This window comes from Delphinapterus leucas, chromosome 14, assembly GCF_059928025.1.
Source record: "Delphinapterus leucas isolate spDelLeu-1000000601 "Yukka" chromosome 14, BTC_Dleu_Yukka2, whole genome shotgun sequence".
Classification (NCBI taxonomy): Eukaryota; Metazoa; Chordata; class Mammalia; order Artiodactyla; family Monodontidae; genus Delphinapterus; species Delphinapterus leucas.
Window position 1 is genome coordinate 542,762 of NC_143142.1, and position 20,649 is coordinate 563,410.

General features: G+C 49.4%; 1 protein-coding gene across 5 annotated transcripts in view; it reads left to right on the forward strand.

Moving 5' to 3' along the window:
* POLE (DNA polymerase epsilon, catalytic subunit) overlaps positions 1-20,649 on the forward strand; it is a 56,048-nt gene that overhangs the window by 26,386 nt on the left and 9,013 nt on the right. For 4 of the 5 annotated variants that reach the window (XM_022598150.2, XM_089894271.1, XM_089894272.1 and 1 more), the window contains 20 exons: positions 708-865; positions 1,243-1,438; positions 2,063-2,277; positions 3,784-3,886; positions 4,321-4,401; positions 4,515-4,637; positions 10,037-10,249; positions 10,485-10,694; positions 10,955-11,098; positions 12,488-12,628; positions 12,835-12,988; positions 13,065-13,171; positions 13,395-13,571; positions 13,686-13,909; positions 14,043-14,263; positions 14,514-14,718; positions 15,839-16,012; positions 16,957-17,082; positions 18,806-18,938; positions 20,418-20,601. In XM_022598150.2, coding sequence (XP_022453858.2) covers positions 708-865; positions 1,243-1,438; positions 2,063-2,277; positions 3,784-3,886; positions 4,321-4,401; positions 4,515-4,637; positions 10,037-10,249; positions 10,485-10,694; positions 10,955-11,098; positions 12,488-12,628; positions 12,835-12,988; positions 13,065-13,171; positions 13,395-13,571; positions 13,686-13,909; positions 14,043-14,263; positions 14,514-14,718; positions 15,839-16,012; positions 16,957-17,082; positions 18,806-18,938; positions 20,418-20,601 — 3,289 coding nt within the window. The remainder of the gene's footprint in view (positions 1-707; positions 866-1,242; positions 1,439-2,062; positions 2,278-3,783; positions 3,887-4,320; positions 4,402-4,514; positions 4,638-10,036; positions 10,250-10,484; positions 10,695-10,954; positions 11,099-12,487; positions 12,629-12,834; positions 12,989-13,064; positions 13,172-13,394; positions 13,572-13,685; positions 13,910-14,042; positions 14,264-14,513; positions 14,719-15,838; positions 16,013-16,956; positions 17,083-18,805; positions 18,939-20,417; positions 20,602-20,649) is intronic. The other variant, XM_022598153.2, reaches the window with a different exon arrangement.

The following is a 20,649-nucleotide window of genomic DNA, read 5'->3' on the forward strand; positions in this document are numbered from 1 at the left end:
ATGTATTTATTTATTTGTTCAACCCTAGTATTTGTGTAAAATAGGTTCAGAACCATGTGTCTGTGAGCAGTAAGCTCACCAGCTGCAGTCGAGTGTTTTATCTTTAGTCTTACGCCACCCAGGCAACACAAGGTTTGCCAAAGTTTCTTAAGCCAGCCCTCTGGCAGGGTTCTGTCATGCAGCGATAATGAAGTCAAGCTCGTTTGTCCCAGTCTGCAGGCTCTCTTGGGGTCACCCTAGATCCTGGTTGAATGTTTTTTAATTTGCCTACAGTAAAATTCACTTTTTACAGGGTGCAGTTCTGTGGGTTTTGATTCACACATAGAGGTGTGTGTCCACCACCACAGCGCAACACAGAATAGCCCACTACCCCGGAGGTTCCTGGGTGCTGCCCCTTTGTTGTCAGCCCTTCTCCTTACACCCAAACCTGGCTCCCCAGCATGTCCTTTATGTGATAGTTTTGCCTTTTCCAGCGTGTCCTATGAATGGAAACATGCGTGTAACTTTCTGGACCAAGCAGGATGCACTTCATTTTATCCACGTTGGACACGTGTCAGAACTTGATCCCTTTCTCTTGCCAAGTGGTGTCCATTGTATGGAAGAGCCCCAGCTTGGCTGATCTGTCCACCCCTTGGAGGGCAGCTGGTGGTTTCCAGGTTTGGACGATCACAAGTGAGGCTGAGCCCCTCTTCACTCTTGCTGTGCAGGAGGGCTTCACCAATGAGCAGTACCAGGAGCTGGCTGAGCCTTCCTCGCTCACCTATGTCTCCCGCTCAGAGAACAGCATCTTTTTTGAGGTTGACGGACCCTACCTTGCCATGATCCTTCCAGCCTCCAAGGAAGAAGGCAAGAAACTGAAGAAGAGGTAGGAATCCCGCAGACTTTATGCTTAGGAAAGGAAATGGATAGACTAGGTTTAACAACTCCTCCAGGAAGTGGACCAGGAGCCAGGATGGGAACAGACCTCAGTTCTAGTTTTTTGGCCTTTTTGATTCAATTTGGAAAGCTGTTCTTGACGCTGATGCTACCAACTCTGTTCTCCACCTGTTATATTCTGGTTCTACAGATGGCAGGGTCTTAAGTCATTTTTAGTTTGGAGAAGCATAAACCTCAGGATGGAGAGATGTTTGCTGCTTGACGGATGCTAGAGGGGCGGGTAAGAGAAGGAAGAAGGCCGAGGGCGAGGAGAAGCAGCCAGCATCCCAGGCTTTCCCTCTCTGCTGTGCTTGCCTGTGTTCCTAGGTATGCCGTATTCAATGAGGATGGTTCCCTGGCTGAGCTCAAGGGCTTCGAGGTCAAACGCCGTGGGGAGCTGCAGCTGATTAAAACCTTCCAGTCCTCAGTATTCGAGGCCTTCCTTAAGGGCAGCACCCTAGAGGAGGCGTATGGCTCTGTTGCCAAGGTGGCTGATTACTGGCTGGACGTGCTGTACAGTAAGGTAAGGCCACCCTCCTCACCTGGCTCTGAGGGTCCTGGTGAGCAAGGTGACAGGTGAACTCAAGGCTAATAATTCTGATGGGATCCCACTACTTCCTTAGTTCCAGGGCCTCTCAGAATCCCCCCTTAACTTCTATATCCAGTGACAGAAACAGTGAAGGAAACAAATAGCATGATAATGAACGAATTGTAAGCTGTTTGTCCTCGGATAGGCCCCCCGGACTCCTCATCGCTGAAGGAAGCTGCTGGCCCCTCAGTTGGTCCAGCTGCTGTCCGGCTGGCCCGTGCCTCTTCTCCCTCCTGGTTCCTCCTTTCCCCATCTTTCTTTTCCTTTTAGGAGAAAAATCAATGCTCTGTCTTTTCTCTTCTTCTGCAGTCTTCGTGCTAATAGCTCAATAAACGTTTCTTGATATTTTTCTGCACACTTTAATAAAACAAAAGGTACGGTTTTGTGTGTGGTGTAAGTGTTGCTGTATGCTGGTATGAGACAGCCCTATTACACTGCTGCCTTCAGCTCATCAGGCTAGAGAAACGCAGACTTTCACCTGGAGGAAAGTCTCGGGTAGCCTCATGGTGGTGCTCCCTTCCTTCTGCGGGACGTTTTGCCCATTGCCTCTTTCTCCAGGCAGCTAACATGCCTGATTCTGAGCTGTTCGAGCTGATCTCTGAGAACCGTTCCATGTCTCGGAAGCTGGAAGATTATGGGGAGCAGAAGTCTACGTCCATCAGCACGGCCAGGCGCCTGGCTGAGTTCCTGGGGGATCAGATGGTGAAGGATGCAGGGCTGAGCTGCCGCTACATCATCTCCCGGAAGCCTGAGGGGTCTCCGGTCACAGAGAGGTAAGGGTTTCCAGTGTTAAGGAAGGAATTCCTTAAGGGTCTCATATGCTCACTTTGAAAACCTGCATCTGTTGTGGAACCTCTGTCCTTCCATAGAGAGATGAGCTTCCTTAAACAGTACAGGGAGGGATTTCCCTGGTGGTGCAGTGGTTAAGAATCCGCCTTCCAGTGCAGTGGACGTGGGTTCGATCCCTGGTCGAAGAACTAAGATCCCACATGCCGTGGGGCAACTAAGCCCGCACGCCGCAGCTACTGAGCCCGTGCGCTGTAGAGCCTGCTCGCCGCAAGAAAAGATCCCCTGTGCTGCAACTAAGACCTGATGCAGCCAAAAATAAATATTTAAAAAAACAGTGCAGGGATAGTCTGGATTTAGAAAAGGGAGGAACTGGGCCTCAGACCCCCTGCAGATCAGATGACAGGAAGGCTTTCTGGGGCCCTGGTGGGACCCCTGAGAGAGCGTGGTGAACCCATCCACCTGGAGCCCGGAGAATCTGGGTTCTTGGGAGACCAGACTGAGAGCACCCTCTCAGTCAGGCATAGGGGAGTGGGGATGTCTTGGAGGGTCTGCTGCGATGGGCCCCATCACAAGGTCCATTTCAGGTTTAGGACAGGACTCCAGATCACTCACACCCCCGAGGAGACTGATGCTGTACTTTTCGAGTTGGGATGATTGAATCACAGCTACATGTTACATCACTGATAGAGCAAGAAAAGCAGACTGCAGGGCGACACATACAGTGTACTTCCACCTGTTTAAGTTTACACACATAGAAAGTACTCTTATTTTTTTATGGGTACACAAAATAGTTCTATAAAGCATGCATGGGATTGATAAACACCAAGAAAAATATTGTGTTTACTTCTGTATGAGGAGGGTCAGGAGAGCTGCACTGGGGACTTCATCGTCATCTTTATTTTTTCATCCATGAAATAAAAATGGCAGGGCCAGTTTGATAGGACTGGGTGGTGGGTGCACAGGTGTCTGTTGTGTTCTTTCTAAGTTTCTTCATGATATTTCACAATAACAAATACTTCCTCCAATGAAAGAAAGAGGGGTAGTGACAGTTGCCCTATTGCTTTGCTAATGATGTGAAAACTGGCTTCATTTTCAGGTGAGCAGGTGGGCTCTCTAATATTTTACCCAATGAATAATAATTTTTTAAGTTTTTAATTACATACATGCACATGAATATATAACTTATGTAAGGACACTTGTATAAATAGCTCTATTAACGGTGGCCAAACACAGACCAGATGGCCAATGGTAGGGGATTGTACATTAAACCATGGTATTTTAATATGATGAAGTATTGTTTAGTTATTAAGTATGATAAACATCAGATATAGGTATAGTTTATACAAATAACTACAATAAATAGAAACATAGGTTACAAAGTAGGTCATAATAACTTATTTCCATGTAGAATATGTGTGTACTTGATAAGTGCTATGACCTGGTTTAGGGAGGTTTTCACATTGTTGAGTTTTGTGTCTCTTCTTGCCCAGGGCCATTCCACTCGCCATTTTCCAGGCAGAGCCCACGGTGAGGAAGTACTTTCTCCGGAAATGGCTTAAGAGTCCTTCCCTTCAAGACTTTGATATTCGGACAGTGAGTGCGGGTTTTTTCCTACTCTCAGAAGTTTAGGAGGAAAACTAGACAGGGCAGAGTATCCCTGACTCACGTCTCCTTTTTGGCTGGAGACTTCACTCTTGATTTCCTCCTTTCTGTTATGTAATGAATGAGGAAATAGTTACATTTTAGGGCAAAACTGGAGAAGCTAAATGTTGGGGAGGCCCTTTTAACTGTTCTCTTGGATGGACTAAGGCTTGGGGTCTGGCACAGGGTTCTAGTGCTGGCTTGGCCCCCTACCAGCTCTGATCCTGGGAGAGTCGTTTACACTCTCCACTTCAGTTTCCTCCTCTGCGAAATGGGACCTTTTATCTTAGAATTTCTAAGAGAGTTAAGTGAGACACGTGAAGCATGCCGCTGCTGCTGCTTTTCTCTCATACACCCCGGTTGTTGCTGGCTTCCTGCACGCTCAGATTCTGGACTGGGACTACTACATTGAGCGACTGGGAAGTGCCATACAGAAGATCATCACAATCCCTGCGGCTCTGCAGCAGGTGAGGTTGAGAACTGGTGGAAACAGGGCACAGTGTGACCTAAAAGCTACAGAAACCTGGGCCTGGCCCAGACTAACAGCATCAGACAAGTGATCGATCTCACCTTTATGTAGGTGAAGAACCCAGTACCACGTGTCAAGCACCCTGACTGGCTGCACAAAAAACTGCTGGAGAAGAACGATGTCTACAAGCAGAAGAAGATCAGTGAGCTCTTCGTCCTTGAGGGCAAGAGACAGGTAATGGGGCCTGGCCCAGGCCAACAGAGGCTGTGACGGTTGGTGCTGGGCAGTGTCCCATGGGCACACAGGGCACCAAAGTCTCCACATTGCTGTCCATAATTTTGGATGCTTCCTTCCATTCAGGCATTTACAATGTTTTTTTTTTTCTTTCTAAAAATGTACACATTGATACTTTATCCTTTAATTCCTCCCAATGTTCTTCTTTTGCGATAAGAAACTTTGTGAATCATGTTTAGGGTGAAGAACTATGTGTAAATGGAGGATGTACTAATTAGACTCAGTAACTTGGAATGCATCACTATACCTTGAGACCTCAGTTGTCTAAACTGTAAAAAAAAAAAAAAATTCTGTTAGAAACTCCAAAAAATACTGAAGACAGTGTAATGAAAAGCACAGCTAAAATCAGAAGAGCAAGAAGAAAATTCTGAGGTGCTGAAGATGGAAAGTGAGCTTCAACCAGAGCAGTAAACAAACTCACCTGCTAAAAGCAGACTCTCAGGTTGAATTTTTACAGTCTAACTTTATCTTATTTATAAGAGCTATATTTAAAAGGGCTCAAAATGATTAAAAGGTTGAAAAAACATATATATCAGGTAAATATTAACCAAAACAAAGCTGATGTAGCTATATTAATGCCAGACCAAAAAACTATGTAGGCCAAAAAGTATTAGTCGGGATAAGGATGGTATTAAACTATACTGAAAGTCACAATTCTCTAGAAATATATAACAATTCTAATAGTTTAGTTTCAAATTAAATAATGTAAAAATTACCTAAGTAGAAGAAATTGACATCTAATCAGTTTGGGATTTTGACACATCTCTCTCAATTGATAGATCTAGCAGACCAAAAACTAGTAAAAATGTGTACAGTTGGAATGACACAATTGCTAACTAGATTTAGTAGCTAACTAGATTTAGTTAACAAATAGAACCTTGCACCCAGTAATTAAAGGATACACATTCTTTTCAAGAACACCTAAAATAAGACTGTCTGTATGCTGCAAAGTGCATTGCAACAGATTCCAAATAATTTATATACAGACCATATTGTTTGGAAACTAAAAAGAAACACATTTATAAGTAACTCATGGATCAAAGAAGTCACAATGGAAATTAGAAATACTTACTGAATGAAAATACTATCAAAATTTATAGTATGCAGCTAAAGAGGACTATAAATAACACATAATCTATTTAAATGCATGTAATAGAAAAGAAAAACCAGTAGAAAATTAAGTAAGCTTATAGCTGAAGAATTCGAAAACAGTAGAGTGAACCAAGAAAGTAGAAAGAAAGAAGTTATAAAGGCAAGAGCAGAAATGAATGAACAAACAGTAAAACCAAAACCTTGATCTTTGAAAAGACTTATGAAATAGACAAATCTTTGTCAAGATAGGTATTTCAGGTTTTGTTTTAATGAAAACAGATTATCATTGCAGATATAATAAAGCCTGAAAATAAATAAATAAGTAGTTACCTTTCCTAAACAATTGGAAAACTTAGATGGAATGGATAGTATCCTAGAAGAATTATTCAAATTAACCTAAGAAAAAAAATAGAAAAACTGAATAGAACTTTAACCATTAAAAAATGAATCATAGGGCTTCCCTGGTGGTGCAGTGGTTGAGAGTCTGCCTGCCGATGTAGGGGACACGGGTTCGTGCCCCGGTCCAGGAAGATCCCACGTGCCGCGGAGCGGCTGGGCCCGTGAGCCATGGCCACTGAGCCTGCGCACCCGGAGCTTGTGCTCCGCAACGGGAGAGGCCACAACAGTGAGAGGCCCGCGTACCGCAAAAAAAAAAAAAAAAAAATCCTAATTAGAAAGAAACAAACACTGGACCCAAATGGTTTCTCAGAGGGATTTTACCGAACTTTTTAAACAAATTATTCCAGAGAATATCAAGATTACTCATTTGGTAATCTTGATAACACTTGTTATCTTGGTAACAAACTGACAGGCCAGGAAAAGGAAGGAGTGTTATAGGCCATTGGCAGTTACAAACAACAGGTACAAAAATAGTAACAAACTAAATTTTGCACCGTATAAAAACAGTAACACTGTGTACAAGCAGGACTTATGCAAGGAATGGCAGGGGTTAGCTTTAGAGATCTGCTAATTCTGTTAATTTTAGGAAAAATCTGTTCATCATCATCATCAAGAGAGATTTATGGGATCATTTCCAACAGAGGCAGGAAAGAACATTTGATAAACTTTAATGTCTGTTCGTGATAAAACTTTGAGCAGGCAAAATCATAAATGATGAGATGTTTCTCTGATAAAGTCTCTGTCGAAACTCAATAGCACACATCATATAGTGGCACATTAGAATCATTAAAGTTGAGGAACAGGAGATGGATGCCTGTTACCATCACTTCTATTCAAAATTGTTTGGAAGTCCTGGCCAGCATAATTCAACAAGGAAAAGAAGTTAAATTTTAAGGATAGAAAGGCATAAAACTCGTCATTTGCAGGTGATGTTAACACAGAAAATGTAAGGAAACCCAGGAATTATTTTAACTAATAAGACATTTCAGCAAGATCATTAGATACAAAGCTGATATATAAAAATCTGTAGCTTTATCTTATACTAGAAACAATTAGGATTTTTTTGTTGTTGTTGATTTTTGGCTGCATTGGGTCTTTGTTGCTGTGTGCAGGCTTTCTTTAGTTGCAGTGAGCGGGGGCTACTCTTCGTTGCGGTGTGTGGGCTTCTCATTGCAATGGCTTCTCTTGTTGCAGAACATGGGCTCTAGGCGTGTGGGCTTCAGTAGTTGTGGCGTGTGGGCTCAGTAGTTGTGGCTCTCGGACTCTAGAGCACAGGCTCAGTAGTTGTGGCACATGGGCTTAGTTGCTACGTGGCATGTGGGATCTTCCCGGACCAGGGCTCAAACCCATGTCCCCTGCATTGGCAGGCAGATCCTTAACGACTGTGCCACCAGGGAAGGCCGGCATGCAGGATCTTAATTCCCCAACCAGGTATTGAACCTGCGCCCCCTGCAGTGAAAGGCAGATTCTTAACCACTGGACCACCAGGGAAGTCCTTCAAAAAGTTTTTTGATGTAACTTGAAAGTCTAATCCTAAAATTCATATGAAGAACCAGTATAAGAAAAACAAAAACAATTTTGAAGATGAATAAGGGGAAGCTTGTCTTAGTATGTAACAAGACACACAAGAAAGTCTTATTAAGGCAAGACCATACAGCAGTAGCGCTCATAGGTACCCTAGAAACAGATCCAAATACGTATGGGAGCTTGGTCTATCACAGAGGTAGCGTTATACATTATTAAGGAGAACGGAGTGCTTATTCAATAAATGATACTGGGGGAAATGTTTTTTCATATTTCAAGAAGTAAGTAGCTATCTCACACTGAGTATGAAAACAAATTCCAAATACAGATCTAAATTGAAAAAGAAAACAACTGTTTAGAAAAAAACACAGGAGGCTATCTTTATGATGCTGAGGTAGAAAGAGCTTCTTAAGGCATGCATAAAAAATGATCACAAAGGGAAAGACAGATACATTCAATTAATTAAAATGTAAATTTTCTGTAGTCTGAAACAAGAATGGCAGAACGTTGGTATTTATTGAATCTGAGTTATAAGAACATGGGTATTCATTACTTTTGTAATTTTTATAATAAAAAGTAAAAAACACACACCCTTTTATAGTACAGAAGTCACCATAAAGAGACAAGTCATAATTCGAAGAAGATATTCGGAATGTACGAAAGTTAGGAATGGTCCATAAGCATGTGTATATTTTTCTGTTGCTACGTAGCAAGTAATCCGAGAACCTAGCAGCTTAAGTAACACAGGTGTTTTTGTTTTTTGTTTTGGCTGCGCCGGGTCTTTGTTGCTGCGTACGGGCTCTTTCTAGTTGTGTCAGGCGAGGGCTACCCTTCGTGGCAGTGTGCAGGCTTCTCATTGTGGTGGCTTCTCGTTGCGGCATGCAGGCCCCAGAATGCATGGGTTTTAGTAGTGGTTGCAGCGCGCGGGCTCAGTAGTTGCAGCTCGCGGGCTCTAGAGCTCAGGTTCAGTAGTTGTGGCGCACGGGCTTAGTTGCCCTGCAGCATGTGTGATCTTCCTGGACCAGGAATCGAACCTGTGTCCCCTGCATTGGCAGGTGGATTCTTAACCACTGCGCCACCAGGGAAGTCCCACAGGTGTGTTATTATCTTGCACTTTCTGTGGCCTGTGGTTCTGGAATCTGGCGACAGCTTATCAAGGTCCCCTGGCTCAGGGTCTCCCACAGACTACAGTCAGGTGTCATCTGAAGGCTTCCCCAGCAACTGGGGAAGGACGTGCTTCACTCTGGTAGCTGGTGGCAGGATTCACTAGTGGAGCCGTCCTCATTTCCTTGCTCCATGGACTTATCCAGAGGGCAGGTCACAGCCTGGCAGCTGACTTCAGAGCAAGCACTGGATAAGGGCCAGAGTGCCAGCAGTTCAGAGGTCACTGTATTTTATAATCTAATCTCAGAATGACATCCTATCACTTTCGTTGTAATCTGTTCATTTGAGGCAGGTCACTGGGTCCAGCCCACACTCAGGAGGGAGTCATACAGGGGCATGAACAGCTGGAGGTGGGGGTCATCAGGGCCATTTTAGAAGACTGACTGCCCCAGGGTCAACCCCACTGTCAGTTAGGTAAATGAAAAATGAAGTATTTAGATACCACATCACACCAAAAAATGAGTATGGTGACACCAACTATTAGCACACGTGGGGAAATAGGAGCTTATCTGTATTTCTGGTGGGGGTGTGAACACAAGGTCTTCAGGCAGCATGTGGGAGGATGTTGTTGACGAACCCAGTTTCTAGTTCTGAAAGAGTAGAAATTAACCATTCTTCATTTTAGAACGTCATGGATAGGTAAGCTGATTTATTTGCATAATGGAATATCCTACAGTTAGAATGAATGGACAATGTCCACATGCATCAATAGGGATCAATTTCAAAAATATGTTATTGAGTAAAACAAGTTGCAGTAGGATGTGTACCATGTGTCTCTGTTCATATAAAACTGCAGCTTAAAGTAATGGTATATGGGTTTATAGGTACGGAGTAAAAATTCAAAATGTGTGGGGAGTGGTAGGCACTGTGCTTGGGGGCTGGGAGGGAGAAACAGGGGGCCTTTACCTATTCTTTGCAGTATTTTATTTCTTATGAAGAGGAGAGAGTTCTGAAGCAAGCACAGAAAAATGTAAACATTCACTTCATAATGGTGATGCCTGAGTGACATTTTCTGTCTGACCTTTTCACTCTTAAAAGTTTAAAAATAGATTAGTCTGTAAATGAATACGTTTGCATACAAGTATTTTACCTTATTCAGAGGTGCACTTATGGTGGATTTCTAGAGAGAGCTGTTCTAAGGCTCCTTTGGATCTTTGCAGGTGGGCGTGGCACAAGCTTCAGAAGGTGCCCAGAGCCTTGGTGCCCCCGACATGGAGGACTTCGGCCTTGTGAAGCCGCTCCACTCGGCAGTGCCCATTGCTACCAAGAGGAGGTGTAGCCACTGGGAGAGCCAGGAGGAGTCGCAGGACCTGGAGCTGACGGTGCCCTGGCAGGAGATCTTGGGGCAGCCTCCGGGGCTTGGATCCACCCAGGCAAGAATCCTCAGGGGGAGGAAGCAGGGATGCTGGTCAGGCCTGACCTGTGACGAGCCATCTCCCTGCAGGGTCTGGGCCCTGAACTGGGCCTTGACCCCTGAGCAAATTGGCAAGATGTACCCAGTTCTTACAGAGCGCTTGGGGACTGTGAGGGTTAGTTGCTGTGGAAGGGTGTTTCTGTTTCACTCGTGCTCAGCTGTATTTCCCGTCTCCTCCTCTTGACCTATCGCAGGAAGAGTGGCTGGTCTGGCTCCAGTTCCACAAGAAGAAGTGGCAGCTACAAGCTCGACAGCGCCTTGCTCACAAGAAGAGGCGGCGTCTGGCGGGGCCAGAAGGTGCACCGAGGCCTGGGACCGTCCGAGAGGGGCCCTCCACCGGGCTGGGGGGCTTCTTGCGAAGAACTGCTCGCAGCATTCTGGACCTCCCGTGGCAGATCGTGCAAGTGCGGACAGCTAGCAGTGGGAGGGCGGGACACCCCTGAGGGCGGGAGCATGGCTTATGGGAACGAAGGGCTATCTGGATGGCTCACGATCCTGGGGACCTGGTCTGGAATGGAGCAGGAAGGGCAGGGCTTTACCTTTGTGCCTCTGTGACAGGGCCTGGTGCTGGAGGCCACCTGGGAGATGGCCTGTCCACAGGTATTGAGTGCCTTCTGTGACACGGTGAGACACGCACTGTTGTGCCACCTGTGTTTCCTTTCAGATCAGCGAGACCGGCCAGGCTGGCTTGTTCAGGCTGTGGGCTGTCATCAGCAGTGACCTGTATTGCATCAAGCTGAACATTCCCCGGGTATTCTACGTGAACCAGCGGGTGGCCAAAGCGGAGGAGGGCCCTGCCTATCGGAAGGTACGGGGGGCAGTTGGCATTGCTGATCACTGAGGTCAGCTGTCTGCTCAGCCTCTGAGGTTGTCTCCACTATGGAGGAGGCCACGCAAAGACCTAGTGAGCTTTGTGACCTTGAGCGAGGTGTTCTGGAGCCTCCATCTCCTGAGAACCTTCTTGGGATGCTGTAAAAATTAATTGAAATGATGCTGTGAAGCGCCAAGTGAATGCTCAGTGATGGAAGCTGCGGGTGTCATTGTCCTTGCTGCGCCGTCCTCTTGCATCTGACGTCCATGTAGCAGGGAAAGGACTGGGTGGACATTAGTCAGAGGCTGCAGGCTCTGTCTCCATAGGCTCTTTTGATGTTAACAGCTTTATTGGGGTCTAATTCACATGCCATACAGTTCACTCATCTAAAGTGTACGATTCGTTGGCTTTTAGTGTATTCACAGAGTTATGCAACCATCTCCACTGTCAATCTTAGAACGTTTTCATCACTCCCAAAGAAGCCCCGGGCCCCTTAGCAGTCTCTGCCCTCTCCCAGCCCTCAGTAAGCACTGGTCCACATTCTACCTCTAGATTAGCCTCTTGTGGACATTTCACATATGTGGGGTCCTACAGCAGGCGTCCTCCTCTCAGCTGTGGTGTCTTCAGAGGCCGAGCTCCCAGTCAGCTCCACCCAGAGCTCGTTCACTGAGCAAATGAGCACATTTCTTGGTTGGGTGCTAGGAACCGATTAACAGGTTGATGTCTAGTTGAGGAGATGAGATTCGAGTATTGGTAACTGGCAACTAGACAGAGGAGCCTTCTGGAGAAGGTGAAACTCGATTCTGACCAGAATATTCAGCAGAATATGGATCTAGAGAGAGGACGGGGGGGTGTTGGACAGCAGAGGACAAATGACCTGGAATTCTGTAGCTTTCTTGGATGTGATGTGATGTAAGTTTGTAGGAGGACATCCTTGTAGGATATTTTCCCCTTTGGGCACCCCTCTCCTGCTCCCTCCTCGCCAGGATTCCCACACTCTCTGGCCGCGGCTCCTTTCCTAGTCTTCTGTCCAGGAAAACATGGCTTCTCTCGCGGTTTTTGCTTCCTGCACCCTTATGGTTAAACCCAGGAGAGAAAAGAGGAATATAAAGCGGAAACACCTGCCCCTCACAGTCTTGGAGCTTGTCTGCTTTTTAGAAGCCTCAGGCAGCTTCTTGAAGTTATGCCCAGACCTTTTCATTTTACTCATTGGGAGAGATGGGCTGTAGGGGTTTACTCCATGGTTGTGGGCACCAGAGGTTCTAGGCCTGTTTAAACGATGCATGGCTGTAAGAGTGTGCGCACATGTGTTTGCTTGTGCATTGTAGCACACATTACGACTTAGCTCAGTTGTGGGGTGAGATCATCGCCATATTGTGTCACCAGGTGAATCGGGTCCTTCCTCGCTCCAACGTGGTCTACAATCTCTATGAGTACTCGGTGCCAGAGGACATGTACCAAGAGCACATCAACGAGATCAACACTGAGCTGGCGGCGCCGGACATCGAGGGCGTGTACGAGACTCAGGTAACTGTTTTCCCAGCTGAACTGTGCAAGGATCTATCCGGATGGAATAGAGGGAAACTAACCCCACAGAGGCATGGACAGGCTAGCAGCATCGGCTGTGGACTTCATGGACACAGTGAATTTCAGCAGCATGTCTGCCGAAGATGGCCACGGGCCTGTGCCCTCCCCCGTCAGCCCTCATACCACTCTGTCTGCCCCCCTTCCAGGTTCCGTTATTGTTTCGGGCCCTGGTGCAGCTGGGCTGTGTGTGTGTGGTCAATAAACAGTTGGTGAGGCATCACTCAGGCTGGGAAGCAGAAACCTTCGCTCTTGAGCACCTGGAGATGCGCTCTCTGGCCCAGTTCAGCTACCTGGAACCAGGTATGGCATGTGCCAGCCGCCCTTGCTTGGCCCGCCTCCTGCTCATCTCAGGGTGACAGGCCATGTTCTCCTGCAGGGAGCATCCGCCACATCTACCTGTATCACCACGCGCAGGGCCACAAAGCTCTCTTCGGCATCTTCGTGCCCGCACAGCGCAAGGCGTCTGTGTTTGTGTTGGATACCGTGAGTTCCGGGCCAGGCTGTGGGCGAGCCTCGCTGTGGGGGGAGCATATCCCTGGGCACGGAACTCTCGCACCCCTGACCCCACTGCTGCCTTGTTTCCAAAAGCCTTCGCCCAGCAATTAGAAGTGGATCCGCAGAGGTAGCCCGGCCACCCATGTCCACTCCGGGCTGCCCACTTCCTTCCCTGTGGGGAGAGGCGCCGACCCAGCCCTTGTTTGTCTAGGTGCGAAGCAACCAGATGCCCAGCCTCAGTGCCCTGTACTCAGCTGAGCACAGCCTTCTGCTGGAGAAAGTGGGCCCTGAGCTCCTGCCCCCCAGCAAACACACTTTTGAAGTTCGGGCTGAAACAGACTTGAAGGTCATCTGCAGAGCCATCCAGCGCTTCCTGCTGGCCTACAAAGTGCGTGCCATCAGGGTCCCACGCCGTGGGAGCCCCCTCCCTCCTTCCCTCCTTCCCTCCTTCCCTCCCTCCCCCGGGCCGGGTCCACCTAGCTGTCTCCTTCCCTGCGCCCAGGAGGAGCGCCGTGGGCCCACACTCGTCGCTGTTCATTCCAACTGGGAGCTGAAGAGGCTGGCTGGCGAAGTGCCTGTCTTGGAGGAGTTCCCGCTAGTGCCTGTCCGTGTGGCTGATAAGGTCAGCTACGGGGTCCTGGATTGGCAGCGCCACGGAGCCCGGCGCATGATCCGGCACTACCTCAACCTGGACACTTGTCTGTCACAGGCCTTCGAGATGAGCAGGTGAGCCGAGTGGAGGGGTGTCTCTGTCCATCTTGGTTGTGGCTGGCCTCACGGGTCTCTGGTGGCAAGTCGGCCTTCCCTGCTTCCCCGGTCGTTGTCCCCTCTGGGGCTGGCTGACCCCGTGCCCCTGCAGGTACTTCCACGTCCCTGTTGGGAATCTGCCAGAGGACATCTCTACGTTTGGCTCCGACCTCTTCTTTGCCCGCCATCTCCAGCGCCACAACCACCTCCTCTGGCTGTCTTCCACATCACGGCCTGACCTGGGCGGGAAGGAGGCTGACGACAACCGCCTCGTCGTGGAGTTCGATGACCAAGCCCCTGTGGAGGTCAACAGTTCAGGCTGTTATTCCACAGGTGGGTGGGTGAGGCGCTCGGGGGCCTGGGCTGCTGCCCCTGCCGCTTGTTGCCGTTCTGTACTTCCGGGAACGCTCAGCCCTGTTGGACCGAGAGCCTGGGAGCCGAGCCTGCAGGGCTCTGCGGGTGTGTGCTCTGCAGTTGGCCGCCCCCAACAGCAGCAGCAGGGATTTTTCTGAGATAGTGCTTGCTGGGGTCAGGCTCCGCACCCAGGAGGGGTCAGTGCACAAGTGGTGGTGTCTGTGTGCAGTGTGCGTGGAGCTGGACATTCAGAACCTGGCTGTCAACACCATCCTGCAATCTCACCACGTCAATGACATGGAGGGGGCCAACAGCATGGGCATCAGCTTCGATGTGATCCAGCAGGCCTCCCTGGAGGACATGATCACGGGCAATCAGGCTGCCAGCGCTCCCACCAGCTACGACGAGACGGCCCTCTGCTCCAGCACCTTCAGGTACCCAGGGGCTTGCGACGCTGAGAACATCACCTGACCTTTTCTTCTTCTTGTGCCCTCTCCTCTCCAAAGGCCGAACAACAGTTTGGGTTCTAGAAGGAGCAGTAGAAATCCTTTTATCTTCTGTCCTTGTTTCGGAAACTAAGAGCTAAGACAGTGTCAGTGGGGTTTCCCTCCATCTTGCCAGAAACCAGCATAGGGCCAGGCTCCTTCCTCTGCTCATGGGTCTTTTGCTGCCCTCCAGGTATGGGTTGACAGTTCCTGTGGCCAGAGGCGTGCCTGCAGGAAATCGCCAGTTTACTTGGGGTGTGGGTGTGTATCGAGTATCTGCTGCGGGATGCACAGCAGGACATGCACAGTGGGTTAAGCCATACAGAAGGGGGTGCGAATTGCAGCGGTGACACGGGCAGGGAGCATGTGTGCTCTCCACAGCCCACCAGGTGATATGACTGTGGCCCGTTGTAGAGATGAGGAAACCGAGGCCCCGTGCTTGTGGTCGTGCTGCAGTTGAGGGGAAGGGTTGGTGCTCAGGAGCAAGTCTTGGGATTCAAGAATGGTTTTCTCCAACCGCCACTCCTGTTGCCTTCTCAGAGAAGGCGGGCAGAGCTGGAGGGAGCAGGCTGCAGGCCAGGGGGCTGGTGGAGAAGAGGCTCAGGGCCCGAAGGCACAGTGTGGTCAGGGCCGAGGGCTGCTGGGCAGGGAAGCGGCCGCTGTGTCCCGAGAGGTGCTGGCAGCAGAGCTGCCACAGGGCGGGGATGGCTGCGAGCCACCTGGGGCGACACAACCAGGGCAGTCGTGGCGAAGCAGATCGTTAGGCCCGTGACTGGCCCAAGGGAGGAGGGCCCTGCAGGTCTCTGTGGTCAGTCTTCTCCTGGTTCTCCCAGCAGGTGAGGTGCCTTCTTGTAGGGCACCCCCGTCTTCTCAGCTCTGTCCTGGCACCAGCCGTAGGGAAAACTTGGAAGGTTGTGTTGAGTGTGGTGGTGTTGAGGGGTGCAGATGAGTCACAGAGGGCCGAGGAATGGATCTGAACAGTGAGAAGGGAGGGGGCAAAGGTGACAGCAAAACAGGGAAGAGCTGGTGCCAGCAACAGAGGGGGGCGCCCTCTGAACCCCTCCTGCAGGATCCTGAAGAGCATGGTGGTGGGCTGGGTGAAGGAGATCACGCAGTACCGCAACATCTACGCGGACAACCAGGTGGTGCACTTCTACCGCTGGCTCCGGTCCCCGTCCTCGCTGCTCCACGACCCCGCCCTGCACCGCACGCTGCACAGCATGATGAAGAAGCTCTTCCTGCAGTGAGTGCCGCCCGTGGCCTTCTCCGGGCTACGCTGATCCCTCAGTCCCCAACCCAGAAAGATGGCAGTCAGCACCTCTGGGAGTCAAGAGCGCACTTGAACCATAGCGATCAGATGGGTCCCAGGAAGAGCTTAGCTGCCATCGCAGCTTCCAGAGACACGCTGTGCGATGCATAGTCTTTGTTGCTTTTTCATAAGTCATTGTACACTGTGCTTACTGTTCTGCACCTCGCTTGCCTTCGTTAACAGTAGATCTTAGAGAGCTGTGTGTGGATGTACCACGCTAATGGACATTTAGGCTGCTTCCACAACTTTTGCTGTCACAGTGACCAACGTGGAGTGGCCTTGTACGTGATGAGGTCTCGCAAACATGTCTGTAGAATAGTCTTCAGGAAGTAACGCTGTTGCAGATCTGATCGATATTATCAGATAAATCTAGATGGGTGAACACCAATTTGATCAGTATTGTCAGAGAGCTCCCTGTAAAGGTCGTACAGTTGATTGTGCTATTAGCGATGATTGGGAATGTATGTCCCCACTCCAGGCCACGCCGCCATGGGGGGTATTATTGCCAATCAGATGGGATAAAATGCTCTCTTGGTATACCCTTAATATGCAGTCCTTATTATGAATGAAATTGGACTTCCTTTTCATATCCTTTGCCCATTTTTCTGTAGATTTGGGTTTTTTTTTCCCTCATTAATTTGTATGAGTTCTTTCTAGATAAAAATTAGCCATTTTTATGTGATGTGAGTTCCACACTTTTTCCTCAGTCTTTGTCTTTGGTTTTGTTTACGGTAGGGTTTTACAATGCAGACCTCTTTGTCCTTTGTTGCCTCTGGGTTCTAAGTATGTTTTCTGCTTCAGGACGATCAGCTTTTTTCTCACAGTGTCTTCTGGTCTTCTCTGGTGTCTTGACCGTTGATTCTGAACTTGGTCTGCAGGCTCATTGCTGAGTTCAAGCGCCTGGGGTCGTCAGTCGTGTATGCCAACTTCAACCGCATCATCCTGTGCACCAAGAAGCGGCGGGTGGAGGACGCCCTTGCCTACGTGGAGTACATCACCAACAGGTGTCAGCATTCCTGTACCCTTCATTCATCTGTGTCTTATCTGATCCATTCACCTGCTGCTGACAGCCTTAACATGTCTCGTAGCATGGCTCTGTTGGTAACGAATGCTTTCTGCCTTTGGGTATCTGAAAAAGCCTTTATTTCACCTTTGTTTTTGAAGGATATTTTTGCTGGGCATAGAATTGCAGATGGATCTTTTTTGAAAGTCTTTTTTTTCCTCTTTGTGTTTCTTTTTGGATAATTTCTGTTGTTATGTCTTTAAATTCACTGATCTTCTGCAGTGTTTAATCAGCCATTAATCCCATCTAGTATATTTTTCATTTCACACTGACAGTTTTCATCTCTAGAAGCTTGGTTTGGGTCTTATACATCTCTAGAGTCTACTTAACATGTTCAGTCTTCCCTCTGGTTTAACACATGCAATACTGTTCTAATAACAGGTTTTTTGTTTTAATTAACTTATTATTATTTTTGGCTGCATTGGGTCTTCCTTGCTGCATGCGTGCTTTCTCTAGTGGCGGCGAGCAGGGGCTACTCGTCGTTGCGGTGCATGGGCTTCTCATTGTGTTGGCTTTTCTTGTTGTGGAGCACAGGCTCTAGGCACACGGGCTTCCGTAGTTGTGGCCCGCGGGTTCTGGAGCCCAGGCTTAGTAGTGGTGGCGCACGGGCTTCGTTGCTCCACGGCATGTGGGAACTTCCCGGACCGGGGCTTGAACCCTTGTCCCCTAAATTGGCAGGTGGATTCTTAACCACTGCACCACCAGGAAAGCCCCTAATAACAGGGATTTTTTTTGTTTGTTTGGGTTTTTTTTTTTTTTTTTTTTTTGCGGTACGCGGGCACTCTCACTGTTGTGGCCTCTCCCATTGCGGAGCACAGGCTCCGGACGCGCAGGCTCAGCGGCCATGGCTCACGGGCCCAGCCGCTCCGCGGCATGTGGGATCTTCCCGGACCGGGGCACGAACCCGTGTCCCCTGCATCAGCAGGCAGACTCTCAACCATTGCACCACCAGGGAAGCCCCCTAATAACGGTTTTAATTCCTGTTCTGCTCGTTATTACGTCTCTATCAGCTCTGATTTGTCTTCAGTTGATAGATTCTTCTCCTTATTATGTGTTGTGTTTTCTCTGCTTCTTTGCACACCTGGTGATACAGGATGGGATGCCAGACATTAAGAATCTTGGCTTGTCCGTTGGGTACTTTTGCATTCCTGTAAATATTCTTGAGCTTTATGTTATGTTACTTGGAAACAGTTTGATCCTTTGGGCCATTTTTTGAGATGTATAGGCAGAGCCAGAGCAGTGTTTAGTCTAGGGCTCATTATTCCCACTGTTGAAGCAAGACTTTGTGAGCACAGCGGCACGTGCCTCTGAGTTACGAGGTTCTGAGAGCGGCGGGAAGCAAGCACCCCAGGCCTGGTGTGGTTTTCTCACACTTGCGCGTGATCCATGCTCTGCTGAGTGTGGGGTTTGCTCTGTGCCGCTCTCGCCTCTCATCCCTGCGGTGCTGGCCCCTGTCGCCCCTCCTGGCTGGATGCAGACGCCTCCCTAGTATCATGTTTACCGTGTTCCCTAGAAACTTTGAGGGATGATAAAATGTGCGTCTACTTTATTTCCCTTTTTAAATAAGTAGAGGGTTAAACAGATAATAAAAGAAGTGGGGAAAGTGGGAGAAAAGGGGAAAACTATTGATTTCATTTAAGCAATTTCTGTTTTGCTTGTTTTAGCATCCATTCTAAAGAGATCTTCCATTCTTTGACAATTTCTTTCTCTCGATGCTGGGAATTTCTTCTCTGGATGGATCCCTCTAACTATGGTGGAATCAAAGGAAATGTTCCATCTAGTATTCACTGTGGACAGGTAAGAGGTAACCAGTCTTAGAGAGCAGAGGTTGGAATCTGAAGCAACTTTAGGGGTCCACATTGGTCCCTTCAGTGCACACTTGAGGGTCACAGGCCGAGTGCCAGGCACACAGTTCTAGGCCCCGGTCACGTAGTCCTTGCTCTCATGGAGTCTGTGAGGGCAAAGATCACGAACAAGCAAACAAGTAGATGTATACGCCAGTGTCAGCAATGATGAGGGCTCGGAGTAAACAAAAAGCAGGGTAGAGATAGAGAGTGAGCCACGGGGGAGGGGCCGATTTGGATGGGGAGGTCGAGGAGTCCTCTGAGGGGGTGACGGAACTGCAGTGTTAGGCTGCCGTGAGTTATGGGACAAGCAGAGACAGTGGTCACAGGTGTGGGCAGAGAGCTGGCTGGGGCCAGGCCACTTGGGCCTGAGGGCTGTGATGGACACTTGGCTTTTAGTGATGGGGAGATTCTGAGTGGGGGACTGTCAGGGCCTGACTTCCACTTGGATCCTGAGTGGACAGCACCGCAGGAGGTCAAGGTCTGAGTGGAGCCCGGTTAGTGTCGGCCCAGGGGAGGATATGTGGGGCAGGGTGGAGTCAGGGAGAAGGACTCCGGTGGGCATTGCAGGTGGAGTGGATGGGCCAGCAGAATGAATGTGGGGTGACGCCCGGGGGCACAGGGGCGATGTCTGGGCGAGTAGGTTGTAGGTGGGCCTGTGCTTGGGTGTGTGAGCCCCGATGGACGGGGCAGGAGGGCGAGTATGGGGGGAGGGGCTGTGCTTGGCTGCGGCGTGTGGTGTTTGCCGAGCCTGACGTTTGCTTGACGTGCACAAGGTGGAGAGGCAGAGGTCAGGTGGTGGCAGGGCCGTCAGGGGAGGGGCTGGGGGTGGGAACTTGGGGTCATCCCAGCTGCTGAGCCTGGCAGCTGGGACTGGTGAGAACACCTGGGGGTGAGCGTGGGTTGAGAGGCCTGAGTGCCCCCAGGGCAGGTCCCCATGGAGGAAGCTGCCAGTGGGTAGGGGAACTGGGGGGATGGGGCCTCAGGCATCAAAGGGAGAGTGGCCCCAGAAGGAGGGAGCCGTGCTGCTGAGAGCAGATAGGAAACAGAGGCTGCCCTTGGTGCTGGGGTTGGGAGGGCCACTGAGACCAGGATGGGAGAGAAGGAAGTGCAGGCCATGTAGACGAATCAAGGGAAGGCAGTGGTGGCTGCTGCTCTGAAGGATGGCGGCCGTCAGAGTTCAGATGTTGAACATTCTTGCCTTCCTGGGAGGTGGGAGTTGAATAATTTTAAAGTGAATCCTCTGAAAGAGCAAACGAGAGTAGCAGTCAGCTGTGTATTGAGTGCTTCTGTGCACCAGGCACGTTCCATAAATGACCTTACTCTTAAAGCCGTCCCGCAGGAATCTCACCTGGGCTCGGGGGGTGAACAGGGCACCCGCTGGGCGGTGCTGCTGTGCACAGACGTGACTGGGGTTGTCTCTGTGTCCCAGCAAGACTCCCCCGAAGAGGGCAGAGCAGAGGGGGAGGAGCCTGAGGAGGAACCTGAGGAGGGAGAGGAGGAGGGAGGTGCACAGGAGCTGGATGTCGAGGACCTGCTGGAAAACAGCTGGAACATCCTGCAGTTCCTGCCGCAGGCAGCCTCCTGCCAGAGCTACTTCCTCATGATCGTTTCAGGTGAGTCGTCCACACTCTCCATAGTGCCTGAGCCACGCAGTGGGAATA